This window comes from Xiphias gladius, chromosome 11 (genome assembly GCF_016859285.1).
Source record: "Xiphias gladius isolate SHS-SW01 ecotype Sanya breed wild chromosome 11, ASM1685928v1, whole genome shotgun sequence".
NCBI lineage: Eukaryota > Metazoa > Chordata > Actinopteri > Istiophoriformes > Xiphiidae > Xiphias > Xiphias gladius.
This window is the reverse complement of record NC_053410.1, coordinates 6,639,251-6,659,229: the sequence shown is the minus strand read 5'-3', so window position 1 is coordinate 6,659,229 and position 19,979 is coordinate 6,639,251. Positions and strand designations below refer to the sequence as shown.

Below are 19,979 nucleotides of genomic sequence, written 5' to 3'. Positions count from 1 at the left end.
ACAACACTAAATCCCAATAATATAACGACATAGACACGATTATTGATCACTGCTCTGGGATTTCTCTGGTTGGTGGAAACTCGAAATTTAATGGTAACTGTGATTTTTTTTTTTGTTTGTTTTTTTTTTAACCTGGGGACAAAATCTGATTTCTGAGGACACACGGGCCACGAAACCCTGCGTCCTATTGGTTTATCTTCCCATTCACGTCCCTAATCCACTCGCGAGCTGTGCGTTTGCGGGCTGGAGATTTAAAGACGCGCTGTGTCATCGGCGCCTGACAAGCAACGCTAAAAATGTCTTCACGTGTGGACGACAAAAGTTTTCAGCTGGGGGTTCGCTCGGGTGGTCGTGGGAGGGGGGGGGACGCGTCGCCGTGTTCGGGAGACCGGAAACGTGAGGAAAGCGCGTAACGGCTTCTCTGGTTCCAGCCCCGACCTCTGCGTGCACAGTGAACTTTGTCACTTTACGGCGGCGTGTCCCTCCTCCAGACCTCACCTTCCCACCCACGGCCCCTGCCCCCGCTGTCTCCGCTGGCTCCGCTGTGTTGGTTCGCCGTGACTTCTTCCCGAAGGAGCGCGTCCCCTCCCCTGGACTCCAGCCCCGGGCGCGTTATAGGGCGCCGTTGCACTGAAGCAACTAAAACCAACGTGGTCCAGTCATGTGTAGCGAGTGCGAACCCACTGTGGGGACACAAATTATCCGTCTACTTTACTTTTTTGTTTTTTGTTTTTAAATCGCCTGTGCACACTTGTCTTGTAATTGAAAAGCCCGCGGAGTGTCGCGTCGCACCTGGGGAAGAGCTGCCAGAAATCGGCGGGGCACTACGGCAACACACCGTCGCCCCGCTCGTGCGGTGCCGTGCGCGAGACCGAAAGCCGCTGGCCGCGTGCCCGCGCGCGCCAGCCAGGGAAGAGACGGCGTTGAGTCGGAGTTTTGCTCGTTCCCAGGGAGAGAGAGAGACGTGGGGAAAATGCGTCGCCGTTGTTGTCGGATTGCCTTGAACGTGAATCACTAGCCCCCCGGACGAGGTGCTGACCCACGAGCTTCCGGCCAACACCCACCGACACAAGGACGCGTCACCGGTTTCAGGGCAGCAACCGGGTTTTCGTTCACGCAGTCAAGGTCATTTTTACCGAAACGTTTTCCCGACAGTTTGTTCATTTCAGCGTCAGTAAGATATTAGTTACAAAAAAAAACAAAAAAAATCATCGTGGGCCATTAGGCCCAATCAGCCGCTTTCAATATTTAGTCTCAGATCATTTGGTTTTATTGATTCCTCGCTGTTCCATTGGTTGAAATATCACTGGATTTTAGCAGCATTTATTCTGAAGAAGTGAATCACACATTCCTTTACATTAGGGCTCGGTTTATGTCAAAGGATATATATTTTATGGATTTTACATTTTATTCAAAAATGTAAAGCCAAAATGTTTTTTTTTGTTTTGTTTTTTTAGATAGTCTACCTCGTGGTATGTCTCCTAGACGAAAAAAAAAGATCCGTTTTTCTGATTGAAAAGGCAGCCTTCGACAGTGCATGGGGTCAGCGCGAAACGGAGCATGCTCCCTGGGGCTCTCGTTAGGACGTCGGTGTGTGGATGAACAAAAGCTGGAAAGTCTCTTCTGAGATCTCCAGGCCCGAGAAAACGCTCCCCCTGTATCATAGCAGCTCATCTAAAATCGTTGAACGTGTGTACTGATTTAGTTGAAACAGACTATACAAGCAGTTCATATTTTTATTTTTGATTTTTAATTCTGTGGGGTTTATTAACTTACTTTTGGGGTGACTGTCCCTCGTTGCGGAATAACAAAGTAAGTTTCCGTGGGACTCCTAATTTCTGCCTTCGTAGACGCGACCTTAACCTATAATCCCCGAAAGCAGGTGCAGTAGTTCGTTAGGGATTGTTTGGAGACGATGTGGGCACCGGATATATGTACTTTCATGTAGGAGACGGTCAGAAAAGGATCCAGACTTGGCATTAACATCACTTCCCCCTGGATCGCCCGCTCTTTCTGGCACTCGGTTTCCACGTGGTGCACTCCACCGATTCGGTGCTCCGAGCAGATTAAAGTGTAAACACTGACGAGTTATTTGCAAAAGCCGTGTGATCCAGGTTTCCTCCCAAATATTAAACGAAACACAGGTTTCCTCTGTTCTGTCGCTACTACATCACCTTTGTCTTTTGTTTTCATAATGCAATGCACACGTTATGAAATGTATATAGTGTAAAATAAAAATGGGTTTGTTTTACATACTGTATAATTGCCTATATTTTGTTTCAGAAGTGTAACAAATTTATGAGATGACAGGTTAACACATTAAAAAGAAGGAACCGAACCCTTCGGTGTCTTGTGGTCATTTGTGATGAGCAGCAGTGTGGGCTTGTTTTTTTTTTTTTTCCAAGTAAGATGTTTTTTTTAGATAATCTTGGCTCCCGTCAGGGTCACGCCCACGGTCATGGCACTGGGACTCTTTGGTACGGGAGGGGCATCGATAATGTCATCAGCAGCACAAGTGCTTTTTGTGCTATGAGAAAGGTCTACTGGAAAGGGTCTGCCGCTAAAATGAGTCACGCTTTTGTAGAGCTGTTTTAAAAAAAAAAAAAAAAAAAGGGTCAGTTCCGAAGGGACGTGTATTCATTTTTGAAAGAAGACAAGGACGCATGAGGATATTGAACTGAACCTGAATCCAGGTCCAGTTAATATCATCCAGTTGCAGAGCTGCGTTTCCAGTCCAACCTGCACACTGAACAGGCAAGAAAGCTTTTTAACAACTCGCTCTGTGTGCTTCAGGCTTCATATTTCATTTTAAACCTGTCGCTTTTTAAAAAAAAACAACAATATTTTAACTGGAGAATATTTGAACTCTATCCTTTATGATAATAATTTACATAAATGTTGTGTATCGTTGGAATTGTTCGCCCTGTTGTTCCAAACCTTTTCACCATGTGATTATTCAAAATGAGCAGGTAGAAGAGAATTTTTTTTTTCCTCCCCCCCAAGACTGTTAAATGTGAGGGATGAGGAGGTGAAAGCATTTAGGACTTCATAAGAAAAAAAGCTCAAATATAAGGAGAAAATTGTCTTGTAAAAATACAGGGTGGTCCAGACTGAAATATCACAACAACTATATCCAACTGTACTTTGTGTTTAGTGATAATTTGCTAGTGTTCATTCAAATTGTGTCTACCAAGAAGCTGAATTGTACTAAAGTAGAGTATTTAATATCCAGGGGAGGTTAGTGTAATACATTTTTTTTTTCCTTTATTTCATTTTGGCTAACAATGACCAAACAGCTGGTCCAAGTGAAGAATCTGCTGCCATCTAAATGTGAGTACAAAGCAAGCTCAGTGAGGTGTTACATGTCTTTTAAACAAACAAAAAAAATTCACCATAGCTCAGTTTGAGATCATCCCGGCCACTCTGGTCAACTCAGGAGTGGTAACATTTTTATATACAGTAGCCCATCATCATCATCACATCCTCACAGTTTCATCTGAAAAAGCCTCTGCAACCTGTACGACCCGCGACGCTCTATTTGTTTCGACCTGTCTTGGGGTATTTAAATAATTAAGTGACTCAGGCAAAATGAATCACCTGAGCCACAAAACAAATTCTCAGTGCTGACCTTCTGAACATTCTTAAAGTCTCCACATTCATCTTCATTCACAAATCCCATCAGTGCATAGAAAGCAAAACATTTCAGTCTTTTTTAAGTCTTTAAAAAAAAAAAAAAAAAAAAGCTCAAACATACAGAAACATACACATTATGATTGGTTAATGGTTGTTCTACTGAGCATATGCATGATATAATAATTTCTAGTTATTGCTTAAGAAAATTGTTTGCAAATGAGTTTGAAATGCCTTGAAAGGGTCAAAAAGGGAAAGAAGTTTTGCGTGAAAAACTTGGAGGTAGCGCTCTTTACATAATAGGGATGGAAAGTGTTCAACTACATCCTCTAGTGGTAAAGTTTGTAACCATCTATTCACATATCCACTGGCAGTTTAATTTGGTCTTTAACTGTATATTCATATTTAATCTAAACTGATTTAAAACAAATGCAATCCTCCTGTGTCGTTTTGGCGTGGGCAAGTGATACGGAAATGTCAGTAAGAATAACAACATAATAAACCCTGGACATGAGGAAAAAAATGTAACCAGCTGCTTTGATTTCAAAAAAAAAAAAAAACAGCAGATCGGTCTGTTTATTTGATCGGTCTGTCGCAGTGTTTGTGCGTGTTAGACTGGTAATCATACAGCTGTGCCACGGTTTATCTCCAGATGTGCCAGTTTGGGATTTTTCCCCAATGTCTCATGTTCACCGCTGTTTTGGTTTTCTTGTGTTTTCTCACCCCCCTTCTCTTTCTTCTCATCACCGCTCCTGTTAGAAAGAAAGAGCAGGGGCAAATTCGATACCTCCATGTCACTGTCGTAGTATTTTTCGCAGGTATTTCTAAAAGTTGAGGCATTTTCCATAGAGTGATTTTAAAAAAAGACACTGCTTTTGAAGGTAAAACTTTACTTTTTGGCTTTACTGATGTGTCAGGGGTGCTTTTCCATTCAATCCATCACTCTTTTTGCCATTTCCCAGAAATTCTTGGGAGAACTCATTTGCTATCTTTCAGTAAAAGCAGCTACAGTATCCAGACATTAATGGGAACATTTTCATGATACATTATGATTCTTACTTCTTCTTGAAGAGTTTCTTGAACGAGCTCCTGAAGCCTCCTTTGTCCTGCTTCCTACTCCTCTCACTGAAGGGTGTGTGGTTGTTCTCCTCTGTCCCAGCCCTCCACTTTGACTCGTCCCCCCATGATTGCATCCCGGAGTCCTGGTGGGGTTGAACACAATATTACATTTACTTCAGTTATGGTCTGATTACACCTGCTACCATTCATAGTGTTTCTGTCCCCAGAAGACCATGATGGCTGCAATTGATAAAAGTATGAAGGACACTGATTTTAAATCTTGGTGTTGGTTTAAAAAGGGAGGTTCGTATCTTTGTTGACACCCACAATGCTGAGCAGCCCATGAAGATCATCGCTCTGTTTGTCTGTATCTACTCTGTTTCCCAAGGGGCTTTGGACCTTACGGGACGGGGTTGGACACCCTTTGCTGCCCTGGCGCTCCAGTTTTGCATGGCCGCCCAGTCCCACTCTTTGGAGGTGGTCTGATAGAGGTCCACCATCCAGACCACTCACTGTGCTGTCCATCTGCAGGCCGTTCAGTGACTAGATAGCAGAGAAGACGTACATATTGATTTTTACACATGTAAAAGGTATTTTAGAATCCTATTTTCTCTTCGTACATAACCACAAAAAAGCTCACCTTGCTCTTACGCTGGCTGGCCTGAAGGGGACGATGCTGATTGCGACACATCATTACAGCTTCATCCGGAGACACGCAACCTCGGTTGGGCAGTCTGTTGTAACCATTGCCTTGGCTTCCACCGTTGCCAAAGAAATCACGAGTTGTCGACAGATTCGCTGCCATTGCATGATGTGATGCTGAGGGGGCTATGGGGCACTTCACAAAGGCAATGTCAATGGAGGAATCTGAAGAGGCAGACGAGCAGCGGTCGAACATAGAGACATCATGAAGGGAGCCTCCATCCTCTTCAAAGAGGCTCTCCATCCCCGGGGGGTCTGGTGGGAGAAGGAACTCTCCGAGAGCATCGGCCAGAGCAGAGCCTGGCTGAACCTGACGGAAGTCTGAAGGTCTGGAGGGAAGATGATGCTGGCACGACATGGACCTCTCTGATGCCTCACTCTCTGGAATGCTGCCAAGACCTGAAAACCAAAGCCTGGTTGAATGGTTGACCGATGGGGCAATTGTTCCAAGAGCATTTAAATGACATGGGTCGTCTGCTTCTGCCAAATCCTTACATGGGATACCAAATGTGTCATCATGAAAAAAAACACACAAAACAAACAAACAAACAAAGAAGTAAATAATGGCAAACAGGGCTATAAAGCCTAAAGATATCAGATATGACATGGGAAGATACCTGCGTGCCAAGCTGCTGAGTGTACCCGGTCTTGTTGACCCAAGACAATGAGGCCTGTGCACTGGACTTAAGGGAACTGACAATTTGAGTCAGGTCTTTATATAAATTCTATCCATCTCCTATTTCTGATCACCGGGCAACAGGATGTAATGAATAGGCAGACCTTCCTTTACCAGATGGGACCAGAGTTGGCAAGCAGTGACCCTGTCGTGTCCTTGACCAAGGGACATCCTTCATACCAGTGCCAGATGTGCTACTCAAAAGGGTTCAGCTTCGTATAAAGTAGTTTATATGAAGTGCCTTCTGAAAATGTCTAAAGGTAAAAGTGTACCTGTTGGTTTTAGAAGCTTTCTGGCAATCTGACAAGCACTTAATTTGAAGCTACTGACGCTTCCAAAGATCAGCCTGATACAACTCCAGGCTTTCCTGTCAATGCCCAAAGTATCATTCTAATCAAACAGAAACCCCGAAAATATAATGTGTTACAATAATCAGAAGCTTCTGTAACAACATACCAGTTGGTTTGTGGTTCCGTGAGTCCAGGTCAGGGCTGAAGAATGGGAGCTGGGGGTGCCACTCCTGTTCATAACAATGAGTTTCGGGATCACGGTCTTGATCCCAATCTTGGAAACGGTGAGACTGGATCTGCTCCAGGAGACGTTGCTTGTTGCGCCTCACCTGATTCGCGTGTTCCCTGTTACGAGTAAATGATTCATATAATAGAATTAATCAACCTTGTTTCCAGCAGAAAGCAGCTGTTTACAGCAATAGGCTCTGAAATACCTACTGCGTGCTGCCTCCTTATCAAAAAACAGCAGACAGAAAAAGTCTGAAATAGCTGATTCAGAATATATAGACAGATTTTCCGACCTGAGCAGGTGGAGACCAAAACAGAGCATAAACAAAAAGTGGATATTGGACTTAAATTTGTATGGTGGCCACAGAGATAAATCCAAATGTTGCTCCAAATGTTGCCCTGTGGATGTGTAAATAGGCAAGTGTTTGCTAACATGTTAGCAATAGCTGGTTGATAAGGCAATAATCTTTCAGGGCTGTGGGTCTGTCAGGTTGTTTTTCTGTGCCCAAGTGGCCACAAATATGGCTGACAAACTGATGGCGCAGAAGGCTGCTGATGGACTGCAGAATAAATACTTACAGCATAGCACTGCTGCAAGGGTACGTTGATCCAAGGTTGTTAGCTTGAATTCCACTTTCTACTGTCTTTAACAGCTGTTTCATGGTAGACCTGCAGGGGGCATGCAGGACAGTGAGAACACACAGGTTCACCTCATTTTGTCAGGCTCAAACGCTCAGAATATGTCTCGTTTAACCTCTTAAGCACGCTTGTGGTGGTAATTCTGACCTCTTCACCTCCTTGCGGTTGTGCAGCAGAAGCTCCTGGTTGTGCTGGAGGAGGTGGTGGTACTGAGCTGTGAAGGACCTGAACTGCTGGATGCACACCAGCAGCAGGTAGTAGTCTGGGTGCTCTGCATCTGTCTGCCTCAGCAGCCCCTGCACACACAGATATATAACTATGTTCACACATCTCTGAGCAGATGCAATCTTCAGATTCATCGGCATCAACGAGATATAGAATATGTTCTTCTGTTTCTGGGTCTATGATCATGTTTCTTTCTTTATGTATCATCTCAATTTTTAATATTTATTTTTATTTTCTTCTTTTTAAACACTCAGTAATTTTATTCTTTATAAAGTGCATTGCATTATTACTATATATGTGAAATGTGCTACGTGAAGCTTGAATTTATAGTGTATGGCATTTTAAAGTTAAGCCCTTTAAACTGAAATGATTATCTATATTGCTGAAAGTGTGTGTGTGTGTTAGTCTGACCTGTAGCAGCAGCAGGTAGTCAGGGATCCTCTGAACCGGCTGAAGGAGCAGATTGTGGAGGGAGGGTTTGGATTCGTCACCCATTATGTCACTCTGAGAGAGGCACCACCAATCAGAGCAAAAGGGCAGCACAAGTCGACCATTCAGGAAGGAAGAACAAAACCCGTTAGTACAGCAGGTATAAGCAATGGGGTTTTATTCAGCTGTGTCTGCAGCTATTGTACACAATCATTATCACATCCTGACCCATCACATTACACCCTCTAATGGTATATATACAGTTTGATGCCCTGCACTGTGCTTTCATGTCATATCACAGTCTGTCCTGACCTGTCCTGCATTGTCTCACCCTGTCCATTTTTGTTTTACCTCCAGGAGGGCAGAAGATTTCATGGAGCTGGAGGCAAGCATGGTGACGACTGACAAACAGTCTGGAAGCTCCTTCAGGTAGGACACATAAAAGTCCAAGAAATCACTCTGTAGGGAGACAGAGAGAGAGACTGCCTGGGTTTGCATGTATGTGTTTATGCACCACAACAGAACAGACTCATTAGCTTCAGTGTATTGTGTATACTTTTGGCTTTCAGCTGGGGTTTCGTCGCCACTAGCACCTTCCTAATGTAAGAAAACACAGTAGAATCTTTTTGATACTCAGCAAAGGATTATTATTTCTTTAAATCTACTCATGAGTCTGAATTCATTTGTTTTTACCCCACTGGCACTGTCGATTCAAAATAAATTCCCACATCCATCTGATGGGAATTCCGACTGGGAGTGCACTAAAGTGTTTATAGAAATAACCTTTTAATATATAAATCATTAGGAAAGCTTCACCAATTAGTGTCTGTGAAATACCTGTTGGGGCTCAAACCTCGCAGGGAATTATAATTTTGTCAATAAGGATTTGTAGCGTCCTTTCGGTCGTCAGTCATTTTGTACTGTTTGTACTACATCTGTATTCCAGTTCTCAACATGGCTCCGCTGGAATTTGACATTTCGTTTAATGTCCGTCATGGCTGCCAAAGTGATTCAGATTCATTATAAATGGCCAGTCACAAGGCCGAAACCTTTGACCCCTGTTCACATGAACTAGCTTGGAAAAGCACTGTGCCCCGTGAATGTCAAGCTTTTGATTTACAAGCAAGTAAGTTATCTTTCTTACATCATGGTTAAAACTGATATGTGATATATCCGACATTTCTGAAGCTTTTTATACTCAGTTTTTGTTGAAACTGTGTCAAGTGTGAGAAAATGCCAAGAGGACTCAGATGATCTGTTTCAAATGCAAGGATGGTGGTCACAAGCTGATCAGGCTGTATTTTCATGCAAGACAGATAGGATTTACTGGTAAAATGGAATGTCAGGAGGAAAAAAAAAAAAAAGCATCCGGTGAAATGCTTCCACGTGAAGTGGCAATCATGCACAGTTTGGAGACTTAACACTGAAGAAGACAAGAGCTGAACATTTTTAATGGATCTGATCTCACATGGAAATGGAAAAGCCCCCCTAGCATGGTTCTATGTGTTCTCAGTGAGTGTTGATGCATCTGTTTTTGTGCTACTTTGGTAACGGCAGAGGGTGAGCAGTTTTTCCTGACAGCAAATGAACTGGATCTCTACACAGACACTGGTGCAGCAACCCTCAAGCCAGCAAAGGCATCTTTCTGGGACAGTTAATAAGGTCATTTAGCCCTTCAGACAGACGGTCAAAGACATCAAATGCACAGTGGTTCTTACACATTTCATTATGTGGTCTGATTCACTTTTTACCTCTTTGTTGGTGAGCCTCAGAAACACATCCCCCATGATGCCTTGCCACTGGCACTTGAGCACGCGTTCCTGGAGAGTGTGGAGGAGCTCGAGATGCTGCTGGATCAGAAACCTCAGAGAGCTGGGAAATGGACTAAAGACAGCGAGAAAGAGAGGAGAGGGTAAAGATCAGTTACAGAGATATTTACTCAGTTGTGTAAGCATAGAGCAAGTGAAGGCATAAAATGATGAAATAAGAGTTGAAACATGTTCTTCTCTTACAAAAAAAATCACACAAGAAACCAAATTGTGAAAATGATTTTAAAGCACTTGTTTTTGGAGATAGTGTCATGTCATTTTTTTTTTCCAAATGTGTTTTTTTTTTTATGCCCTCTTATAAAATATAGCATTATTGTACTTGTTTCAATGCATTTACAATGATTTATGCATATAGTAAATAACTGAATGGAATCTGGCCTTGCTTTGGAAAAGAGCCAAAGAAAGAAAAAACAAGAGTCCAGAGCCGGCTTATACCTGGAATCAATTCCAAACATCCTTCACGGTTGTACTTTCATGTAAAGTTGAGCATGTTATTGCGCTATTTTGTGTGTCAGACATCAGGCAGCAGGTAAATCAAGTTAAAGCAAATACAATCATTTGCCAATACCATTTGACCCAGTTCAGCGGTCGCACATTTTCGTTTGTGCTTTTGGTCATTGGGAACACGTGTGCTGAAGCTGAGCAGTGATTACATTAGAGTCTTTTTAGAGAGTATCCACTCTGTCTCGCTGTTGTTTACAACCTGCTTTAATTTGATTAATTCATTTCCTGCCCCCCCCCCCACTGTAAGCTCTCAAATTAGATCAGTAGCAACTCCTGGAATAAATTCTGAGAGTTGATCTGTGTGCGTGATATTTGTTGAGATTATGGCTCATAACATCAGAGAGACCTTTCCTACTTCAGATAAGGCTGCAATGTCTGGGTCATTCTGCGTTTCCATAGGTTGCGTGTGCATCTTCTTAAATGGATATATTGTTTGAAAAAGACCTTGAATTAAGGAAAAGAGGACAGTTTAAATGCCTCCTCCTTATTAAATTACCTCCCTGTCAACTGTTGGTTATTTCAACAATTGTACGTTTTGTCAAGCTGAACTCAGCTGTCTTCGTGTGTCCGCAGTCTTACCGTTTGTCTTTGGGGGCGAGTGCCTCTGATCCATTGAAGGAGATGTTGGCCTTAAGTAACAGAGACAAGTGGGAGACGTAAACTCTCTCTGACTCCAGCAGCTCAAGAGCCGCTCTCTGTCTCTTATCTGCACACACAGAAACACATTAAATGTTCTAACATATGTTGAGATATATAGCTGATGCTCTGCATGCTCTGTTTTCAGAGAACTGCACCGGCCCTCTGCTGTTGCCTGGTCACTGATGCTCCTAATGAAGTGCACCAGGTGGTGACATCAACTGGCAGCGACACCGCCAGCACACAGCAGGTGGCAAATTCAGTTTTACCGCCAGATGTAAGACCTCAGACCGGGAAAGTGATTCTTTGAGGGTTTTTTCTGACATGGGTTTGGGACTGTGCCGTACAATGTTGAGTACAGTCCCATGTGTCTGTTCCAATTAAGGGAAAAGTTTAACATTTTGGGAAACACACCTGTTTGCCTTCTTGCTGAGAGATGAGAAGACTGAGGTCACTCTCCTAACTGTCCTTCAGTTTGAAGCTGGAGCCCTTCCGTGTTAATTAGTGAGCCGTCGCTAAGTAACACGTTGTATCTTGTTTGTTTTAAAAAGACAGTTTGTGGTTCTGGTCGAAGAGCAAGCTACAACCTGGTTGTTGCTCCCCCTTTGCTCCCAGGCTTCATGCTCAGCTGAGCTCAACCGTAGCCTCACATTTCTGTACATGAGCTGTTTGACATGAGCGTGATATTGTTCTCCTCCTCTAACTCTTGGCAGGTCAGCAAACGCATCACGCGCACTGTGTGCGTAGTGGCATAAGTGAGCAAACTGTAGATGCTAGCAGCAACAGTAACAGTGGCACTTGCAGTAGTTTCAGTGGCATTATTAATAGCAGTAATATACTGCATTTTCTTACTGTTTTCGGTCTGGCTGTCTGGCGTTTCTGTGTCATCGCCTCTGCTGTTCTTCCTCTCTCCCCATGCTGGAGTCTTGGACGGACAACCTCTCTGCAGCTGTGGCTGAGCCTCCTGCGCAGAGGTAGAGGCTGCAACGCACACCCAAATGTGAGCGAGTGGCTCCTATCGGCCTTTCCTTCACTTCGCCCCTCTTCCCTAACCCCCTACACACCCCTTTCGGTTTAGTGGGTAGACTAGAAATTACGCCCGCACTTTTTAGTATTCAAAAGCAGTCTATCATCTATTTAATACATGGTTTATAACACACTATAATGTAGTCGCAAGCAGATAGCGTCTATTAATGTTTGTCCCCATAAGTGGAGGCGTGTAAACGGATAATGAATGACAGTATAGTAAGACAAAGTTGCACAATATGTGTATGTGTGTATAATTTAAGACATGTCTTCAATGGAAAAGTCATAATTGCCGACAAATACTGAACATTAAGAAACACTGTTCGTTAAATGCTACTGCATATAAAGTCTACACAGAGGGGCTTAAAGTAAAGTGCTATGAAACTGCAAACACAGCCACACACGCACACACGCACACACACACACACGCACACACAAGGACTCACTCAGTGTAGAAGTGGTGCTCCTCTGTGGTGACCCACTATGTGGCAGACTGGAAAAAAAATGTTGAATAACACTGAGTTCTGATTGGCTGGGCACACAGATGTGTTCATCCCCTGCTGCCGTTAGCACATCTGCCTTGGAGCTCTTTCTACTTTCGGACCAATCAGCACAGTCCAAAGGGGAAGTCGAACAAGATTTAAAAACAAAAAACAAACAAACTTATTTGCGAAGTGACACAACACAGTTAATCTCTCTGCACCCCTGCCAAAAAGCGTTCATTTAGGTAGAGCAAAAGCAGCTCTGGAGCAATTTACATGCTGCGCCTTGCTCAAGGGCACTGGCACTTACACGGTATTAGTTGGCATTCTAGAGATAATACTAAAACAAGGATGATCTGTCTATACAGGGATATTTAATCAAAAAGCAGCAAGTGAGAAGATTTAAAAAGAGGGATATTTAATATAATTCAAATGTATCTCTGTGTATGAAACAAATTTGTGTGTATCTGTGTGTGCATCTACTGTAAATCCTTATTTCTGTGAGTGGAAACGTGCATAGGTGCCAGTGCATGTTCCAGCCCTACCCGTGCGGAACAGAGATCAGTTCCTTGGTGTTTTCTAACTGCAGCAGTTCCACCCTCTTCTGAGCCTCTCTCTGTCTGCCGGACACATCCTTAATGTGGAACAACGCCACATTCAGCTCCTCCTGTAAATAGATGGTATATATACATTAGGGAAGTGCATCAGTGTAACGGCTAAAGCCGATCAGACTGTCAGTCTCTGTGTTGTTGTTGTTTGTTTTTTTTTTCACACCTTAAGCCAGCCGGACAGATATGGAGGGAAATCTGCTGAGTCGCTTTGAGGCACGAATCAAGAAGAGACGTTACCAACATATGTTTGACGTCTTCAGTAAAGCCACGGACACAAAGGTCTATTAAAAAGTGATGATAAGTGAAAATACCTTCGCTATCACGTAGAGTTTTCCGCCCATCCGCGGCGGTGCCATTATCATGTTAAAAATGATACAACTTACACATAAACACATTTATTATGCTGCTGCCGTGTGCGTGAGTGTCTGCATACATGTTCGACCCTAACAACCTCCCGTTCGGTTCACATATAGCCATCACAAAAGAATATACACCACATGCCAAACATACCAAATATACATTTGCGCAGATGCACCAAGTGAAAGCTAAAGACTCATAATGACACATTATATTATGAATAAATCACTTCTTTGTAAGTTGATATAATTAGTGTGTGTGTGTGCGTGTGTGTGTGTGTGTGTGAATATGCGCAGATAAACGTTAAAAAAGATCTTACAACAGGGGCAAAATAAATACTGAACAGCAACTGAATAGCAGTGTGAGTGTCTGAAAGAGTTGCCTTCCTATTTAATAAATGAAATTAGTTTACAGTTTCAACAGGGTTCCAGTCAGATGTTCTAAATTATGCGGCAGCGGCCTCTCCACCTCACTAAGAATAGACTCTGTGGGTGTGTTCGTGTGTGTGTGTGTGTGTGTGTAGACTGGGTAGCACCTCCATCACCTTGAAAGTGTTGAGCGAGTTCTTGAGGCCCATGATCTTATCATCCACATCGGTCTGATGGGCCTGGAGTTTCTCCTCCAGACCGGCGTCCCTGTGATGCAGCTCGCGCAGCTCTGTCAGGGCAGCGTGGAGCCCCTCGCGCAGCTCAGCCACCAGGCCCTGCAGCTGCAGCACAAGAAGTAATTGAGTACACAACGTTTTCAGTGACACGTCGCCTGCTCCAAATGAAAAGAGGAAAAATAATTTGTAGAATTCCAAGTTAAGGAATTTAAAACTGTGCACAAAAGAAGCTCAGTATTTATGTTGTAATATTTTGTCTTTAATGTTCTTCAGTGCCTCTACCGCAGTGAGTAAATTTAATTCCTTACGAGCTGTTAGGTTCTTTCGCTTCCGAATTCCTTCATTTTCTTCATTTGATTAGTTATTTTAAGGCAAGAAATGTCAACAAAGTCTTACAATTCTAAGTCATCTATAAGGCTTTGTGCAAATACTTTTTTAGTTTTGCTTTTTTTGTGCTGTTCTTATCTCATCAGCTGTTTGATTCTCCAGTAGTCTGCCGGAAGTTGTTTTTATAGTTTGTGCTTTTTGTTCTCTTCTTTAACATGCTCTCTTCCGTCTTTTAGGTCTATGAGTCTTGTGGTTTTTCTACAACCTATTTTGGTTTTGGTGCATCTTCATTTAGGTCTCCTCAGCCTCTCTTTTGTGCAGTCTTTTCTGTCCAGTAGAGAGCATTTGCTTTCCAGCAGCCTGATTTTAAAGTATCTTACTTTACTGTCCTCCCTTCGCCACCTCCATCATCATTATTTTCACATAATCCTGCTTTTTAAAAAAAAATGAATGTCATTTTCTCATCCTTTCCTAATAATATTCTATAAGCGGTGAATTCCTTATCCATCTCCCTTTTCTCTGCAGTTCCATTCTTGGTTTTCTTATTCACAGCTGATTGAATTTGTTCAACGGGGATAACTGAATCAGCTCATCGGAACACAACATGGGTCGAGCGGCTCGCTCTCTCTTTCCAGCCCCATCTCTCCATCTCTCTCGCTCGCTCTTTCTCAGTCATGTGAAAGGCATCAGGCAGCAGGCTGAATAGAACATCTGTCCTGTTGGCCTTCTGCTCCTCTTCCTTACTGATGCTATCGGTTGTTGACAGTGCTACTGTACCTCTGTAGGCTTTGGGGCTGCAGATCTAAAGAGCCACTACAGTAGGACCTCGTCATAGATGTCATTGCTTATTTATGTCAGTTTCAAGGTTGGACGACATTGTGGTTGATTCCTTTGAGTAAGTGACCGAGAGCATATTTTAAAAGCTAAATGTATGTTACGTACGGTAATGTGAGTGCTAAGAGAACCTTAGTGGCCTCACTGAGGTCCATTCAAAACTCAATCTGAAAACTAGAATATTTAATTGTGTTAAACATAATCTCCAGGCTAGGGTGCTCTGCTGATTCACGTCATGTCATGTGAATCCTGCACCTTTGGCACACATGCAACCATCGTCCCTAAAGCGCTTGTTAGTGCGCAGTTAATCTCACACTTGCAGTTCTGCTCTTCTGTTGTTCTGCCGCGAGTAAATGTGCGCTCTTTATCAAATGTCACGAGACGCTGCGCAAACTCAAACCCAAGAGACATGAAACAAGTCCTCAAACACTACAGTTTGACACCACGTGCACTTTGATTAGAAGAGCTTTGACGCTACTTTGCTCTATTATCTCCAGAGTGTTGCTCTCAAGCTGAGTGAGCACCGTTGGTGGCTTTGTTTCATGAAGTGACACTTGTGACAACATGAGGAAGGAGCCCTGTGACACAGCTTTTTGGTGCTGGTATCTGATGAAAGAAATTTCAGTTCACCCCCCCCCCTCAGATACAAATCCCATATGTAAAAATGCCTGAGGCGCAGTCAGTCTAATGATCAAAGTTGTGAATGTTTAACTACCGGACAGCATTTCTACTCTTCAATCCAAGAATGTGAAAAGAGAATTACAGACCAGACAGCCTGTCACATGAGTAGATTGACCTTTGACCTTTCTGTGACTTATGACCCTAATATTTGCTTGACATCCTGATAAGATTACATGTCATATGGTCAAAACCTAGAAGTTTTACCTTGAAAAATCGAAAGGCAAATGTTATAGTACCGTAACTGAAGGGTGCAGCGAGTTCAGTGAGAGCAGCCAGGACAAAAACGTTTAAAATGCAGAAATAAAACGTAAGGTTTCCAAGGAGGAAAGTTAAGACCTCTGCTCCTGACAGAGAGGAGAGAAGGCTTGAGTAACAGGAGAGTAGTTGGGAAAGTTTTACCAGCCACGAGTCCAAGTCACCAGGGTAAATGTCTTTCACTTCTTCTTTAGCTTTTCCAAGTCTACCATATAAATCTGAGTTGGCTGTTAAAAAAGTGACGGGGATTACTGGTAAAGTTCCTGATTACCTGGGCAATCTCCAGGTTAGCCTCCTCCACGTTTTCTTCTTTATCTAAAAAAAAAATAAATAAAAATATAAACAAAGAAAAAAAGAACTCAGTTAGGCAGCCACACAGGCAACAATGCCCTTTTTATGAAAATGCTGATTGATTCCATTTGATGATTACTTCAAGTATTCACAAGCAGGCATGAAAAAATAGACGGCACATTCTTGATAATAGCGTGTTGATAGAACACAAAAGTGGAGGAAATGTAATCTGGCATTATGCTGGCTTGAATCAGTGGTGGAAACAGTGGTGTCGCAAGAAACCCTTATTCATTCAGTGTCGGTCTTCTGTTTGTTTAGTTTAAGTATTAAGCTATTTCTCAAAACCTTTACAGACGTCAAAAATGATACACTCCAGGTTTTAGGTTTCACAGAGGACTGCATTTTAAGGATCCACAGGTGCCACATGCAGCATCAGTTATAATCACTATACTGTGTTTCCGTTCTAATTGTAATACCTCGGCATAATTACCACAAGTAACAGAGACCATAGTCGACACGTTTGGCGGCATCGATCTCCCTCTAATACCATCACTGATGCTAGTGCTGCAACAAATGCAAACGATAAGGATGACTTTCCTAACCCTAACCCCCAAACGCTGTTAGCTTTTGATATGTTTGTAAGAACAGTGCCCTCCTTATGTTTTCTGCTTCAGGGAAATCCAGCAGAGTTCCCTCTAAATCCAACCTGTCGACTCACATTATAAAAACGCATGGTAAAGGCTGGCGGACTGGCAGTGGTCCTCCCTGTTTGCAGTAAACGCGTAGGAGTAAAATTAACAAATAGTAAAGGACATATGATTTTTAATTCACTGGAATGCATTCCACAAGCCCTTTGTCCATAAACCTTCTCAGTTCAAACACAGCGAATCATACGAATCATTGGACACAAATTTAAGATAGAATTAAATTTAAAAAAAAAAAAAAAAAATCTTTTGAGTGACTAACATTCGAGTAAGGTGTTAATATCTGCAATGAACTGTCTTGTCAACCGCAACAAAGCACAAGATTAAAAGTTATACCAATCTATCCAAAACTTTGACTTTGATGCAGTATTATACACCACCTTTCCTTGCAATACATTATATGTATGGTCTAACGGTGAATTTACGTGTTTGGGTTAGTTATCACTCTTGTTTTTGTCAAAGCAGAGTAATAAGTCTCTGATGTGGATGGTGTGTGTCTGCATGTGATGTATTAGAGATAAAAAAAAAAAAAAAAATTTGCACCAGGGCTCATGACAAGTGTTTTATGCAATGGACGTCAAGGTTGGGACAGTAAGGTTTAAGAGTGCCTCAGCGATCATGTGAAAGTGCTACACATGCCGTTTCTTCTCAGAAGAGAGAGCCACCAAACTACCCACAAGCACAATTTTTATGTCCTTTCACTGCTTAAATGCTAATCTTCATGTGACCTCACATAACTTTACGTCTCTAAGACTCCTTTTCATTGTAAACAGAACAGCTCCAGGAGTGTGTCTCCTGATGGACTCACGTATTCATTTCTACTGATTTTCTAGCTGCAGGACAGTTTTGAGGGACTGTTGTTTATCTTCATGGACTCTCGGGGGAAAGTGCTCCCGAAGGAAATTCACATTAATGGTGGATTTCTCTTTTAAATGCAGTGCATTTAGAAACAGTTGACTAGTTGTATTAAAGCACAATGCTTCTGTTTGTTGTGGAAATGTCACAGTTCGAAGCCGCTATCAACACTGCCGAAGGTCATCTGAAATACGTACTTAACATATATTATCATGCATAAGTGACAAGGCTCTTAGGCGCAATGTGCCACGTCTGTACTGCGTAACATTTCTTAACTTTGAAAGAGCATAAGAGGGAATATACAGTGTCCAACAACGGAGGCCTTCTGTCCGCAGGACATTCGGTATGAAGGATTTTTTTTTATGACGACTCGTGCTACTGGCCTCAGTTGTTACAGGCCAGAGACCTCAACTTAAAGACAAAAAAATTCATTACCACTGGGAAACCAAGAGGAGAGAGTTTAATCACAGCTAGAGCGACATATCGACGTGGGCCGCTAAGTAACGAGTAATTGCAGTATGGAATGCCAAAGATATCCCTGATATACTGTAATTTAGAAACTGTGTTGCTGTTGTTGTGAAAAAGGTCTGTTAGTCCACCGGAGAGCACTAACAACTCTCAAATATCAATATCGGTATCGGCCGCAAAATTCAGCCTCTGTCAGGCTCTATTTCCTAATGCATGTTTCGCCAGACTGCCCCTGCTCTTCAGCTCCATCGCTGAAAGTGAAAAGATTCAATTTGATCCTCTTTGCAGCTGCAGATGGTGTGATAAATAGCCTGGTAGCCTGTTGGCTGAGAGACAATTTTTCTGTTACAACACATTAAATGAGTTCTGCTGTTTCAGGTTTAAAGATCTATACAAGATAAGCCAAGGAGGGGTCGTGTCTACAATTAAATGATTTCTGCTGATTTCTGGTATCGCTCAGCCGAACGAACCTTTTTCTTGGGCAACACCTGTTGCATTTGAGTAATCCACAGCCGTTCAAGAAAAGAAAATGTGCTGCTTTTTTCCTGTTTTACATCATTGTAAATTGAATATCTTTGGCTGTTGGTCCGACGAAACAAGCAATCTGAAGACATCATCTTGGGGTCTGGGAAACTGTGATGGGCATTTTTTTGTGTTTTCTGATATTTTATAGACTAAATAAACTAATCAATTAATGGAAGAAATAATAGTCAAATCAATGAGTTTTACCTTCTGAGACGCCTTCTGTCTTTTCTTCTGTTTTGCTGTTTTCCATGTTTAGGTCGGGTCGGGTCCAGCCTAGTTCACAGTTGTCCATTTTTTGAAGTCCTTATCCTGCTCAAGAGGACTCCAGTCGGCTCCTCTGCCTTCTTCTTTGTCCTTTGCTGTGATCACTCACTTTCTCTCCTCCACAGCATGTGATTCCTATGATTTCCCTTTTGCACAAAAAGACCCTTGTCTTCAGAGAGTGGAGGGACACAAGGGAAAGATCAGGAGGAGCAAGAGACAGCGAGAGAGAGAGAGAGAGAGAGAGAGAGAGAGAGGTTTGGTCATCATGCAGCCTCATACTGTAGCTAACTCATTAGATTTAAGGAGGTGTGACAGGCTCCTAATGAGGATGATTTACGCAGCAGCACTGATTAGAGCAAGCTTCAATTGGAAAAGTCAGTTACTGCAGCGGGTGAGTGGTGAAACTAGCTGGTTGAAGTCCCCTGCACTGAGGCATTTCACGTCAGGCCATTTCCAATTAAGTGTCAGTAAAAGCTTGTGTGTAGCCGTAGAGTCAAGTGGTTGACCCTGCAGATGGTTTCGAGAGCATGCACTGGGACATGTGAACTTCATGTGGTTATTCCTCTTCCGCTCCTTTTCCAGATTCATTCATTTTCCTTAGGGACCTGTTGTGCAATCTGCCAAAATCAAACACTTTTAAATCTGCAATTAATCATTTTTTTTGGCTACCTGGGGGCATTGCAACGAGCTCTTAACACATTGTGGCAAACATGTGAGCAAAAGGTTCCCTATTTACACATCTAGCAGACGCAGAGCAACATTAGCATTCATTTGGAGTCCTGTTTAAGGTGACCTGATCAATATATGTCCAATCTTCACTCTCCTTTTAGCTCTGTTTTGGTCTCAAC

At 42.7% G+C, this 19,979-nt stretch overlaps 1 protein-coding gene and 1 long non-coding RNA gene across 2 annotated transcripts; both read right to left on the bottom strand.

The window, feature by feature from the left end:
- Nucleotides 1-1,448: 1,448 nt before the first annotated feature.
- LOC120796021 lies at nt 1,449-1,967 on the bottom strand. The gene is made up of 2 exons (XR_005708329.1): nt 1,777-1,967; nt 1,449-1,674 (listed from the first exon to the last, which is right to left on the bottom strand). It is a non-coding gene; the product is annotated as an uncharacterized LOC120796021 (long non-coding RNA).
- Nucleotides 1,968-3,758: 1,791 nt separating this feature from the next.
- arhgef33 (Rho guanine nucleotide exchange factor (GEF) 33) lies at nt 3,759-15,364 on the bottom strand. The gene is made up of 16 exons (XM_040139706.1): nt 15,344-15,364; nt 13,868-14,032; nt 12,901-13,022; nt 12,320-12,468; nt 11,700-11,828; nt 10,791-10,917; nt 9,630-9,762; nt 8,230-8,337; nt 7,861-7,953; nt 7,372-7,520; nt 7,165-7,254; nt 6,524-6,702; nt 5,330-5,790; nt 5,017-5,232; nt 4,690-4,832; nt 3,759-4,382 (listed from the first exon to the last, which is right to left on the bottom strand). Exons 1-16 carry the CDS (start codon nt 15,362-15,364, stop codon nt 4,253-4,255), a joined length of 2,415 nt encoding a protein of 804 aa, XP_039995640.1. The 3' UTR covers nt 3,759-4,252.
- Between the last annotated feature and the right edge of the window lie 4,615 nt (nt 15,365-19,979).

What these genes read in the sequence shown, in the direction of transcription:
- arhgef33 (XM_040139706.1), bottom strand. Translation starts at nt 15,364, where the DNA reads ATGGTTGCATGTGTGCCAAAG. An exon ending in GAGCACCACTTCTACACTGA is followed by an intron (nt 11,829 to 12,319) that starts GTGAGTCCTTGT and finishes TGTGCGTTGCAG; the next exon opens with CCTCTACCTCTGCGCAGGAG. An exon ending in AACCGCAAGGAGGTGAAGAG is followed by an intron (nt 7,255 to 7,371) that starts GTCAGAATTACC and finishes TGCCCCCTGCAG; the next exon opens with GTCTACCATGAAACAGCTGT.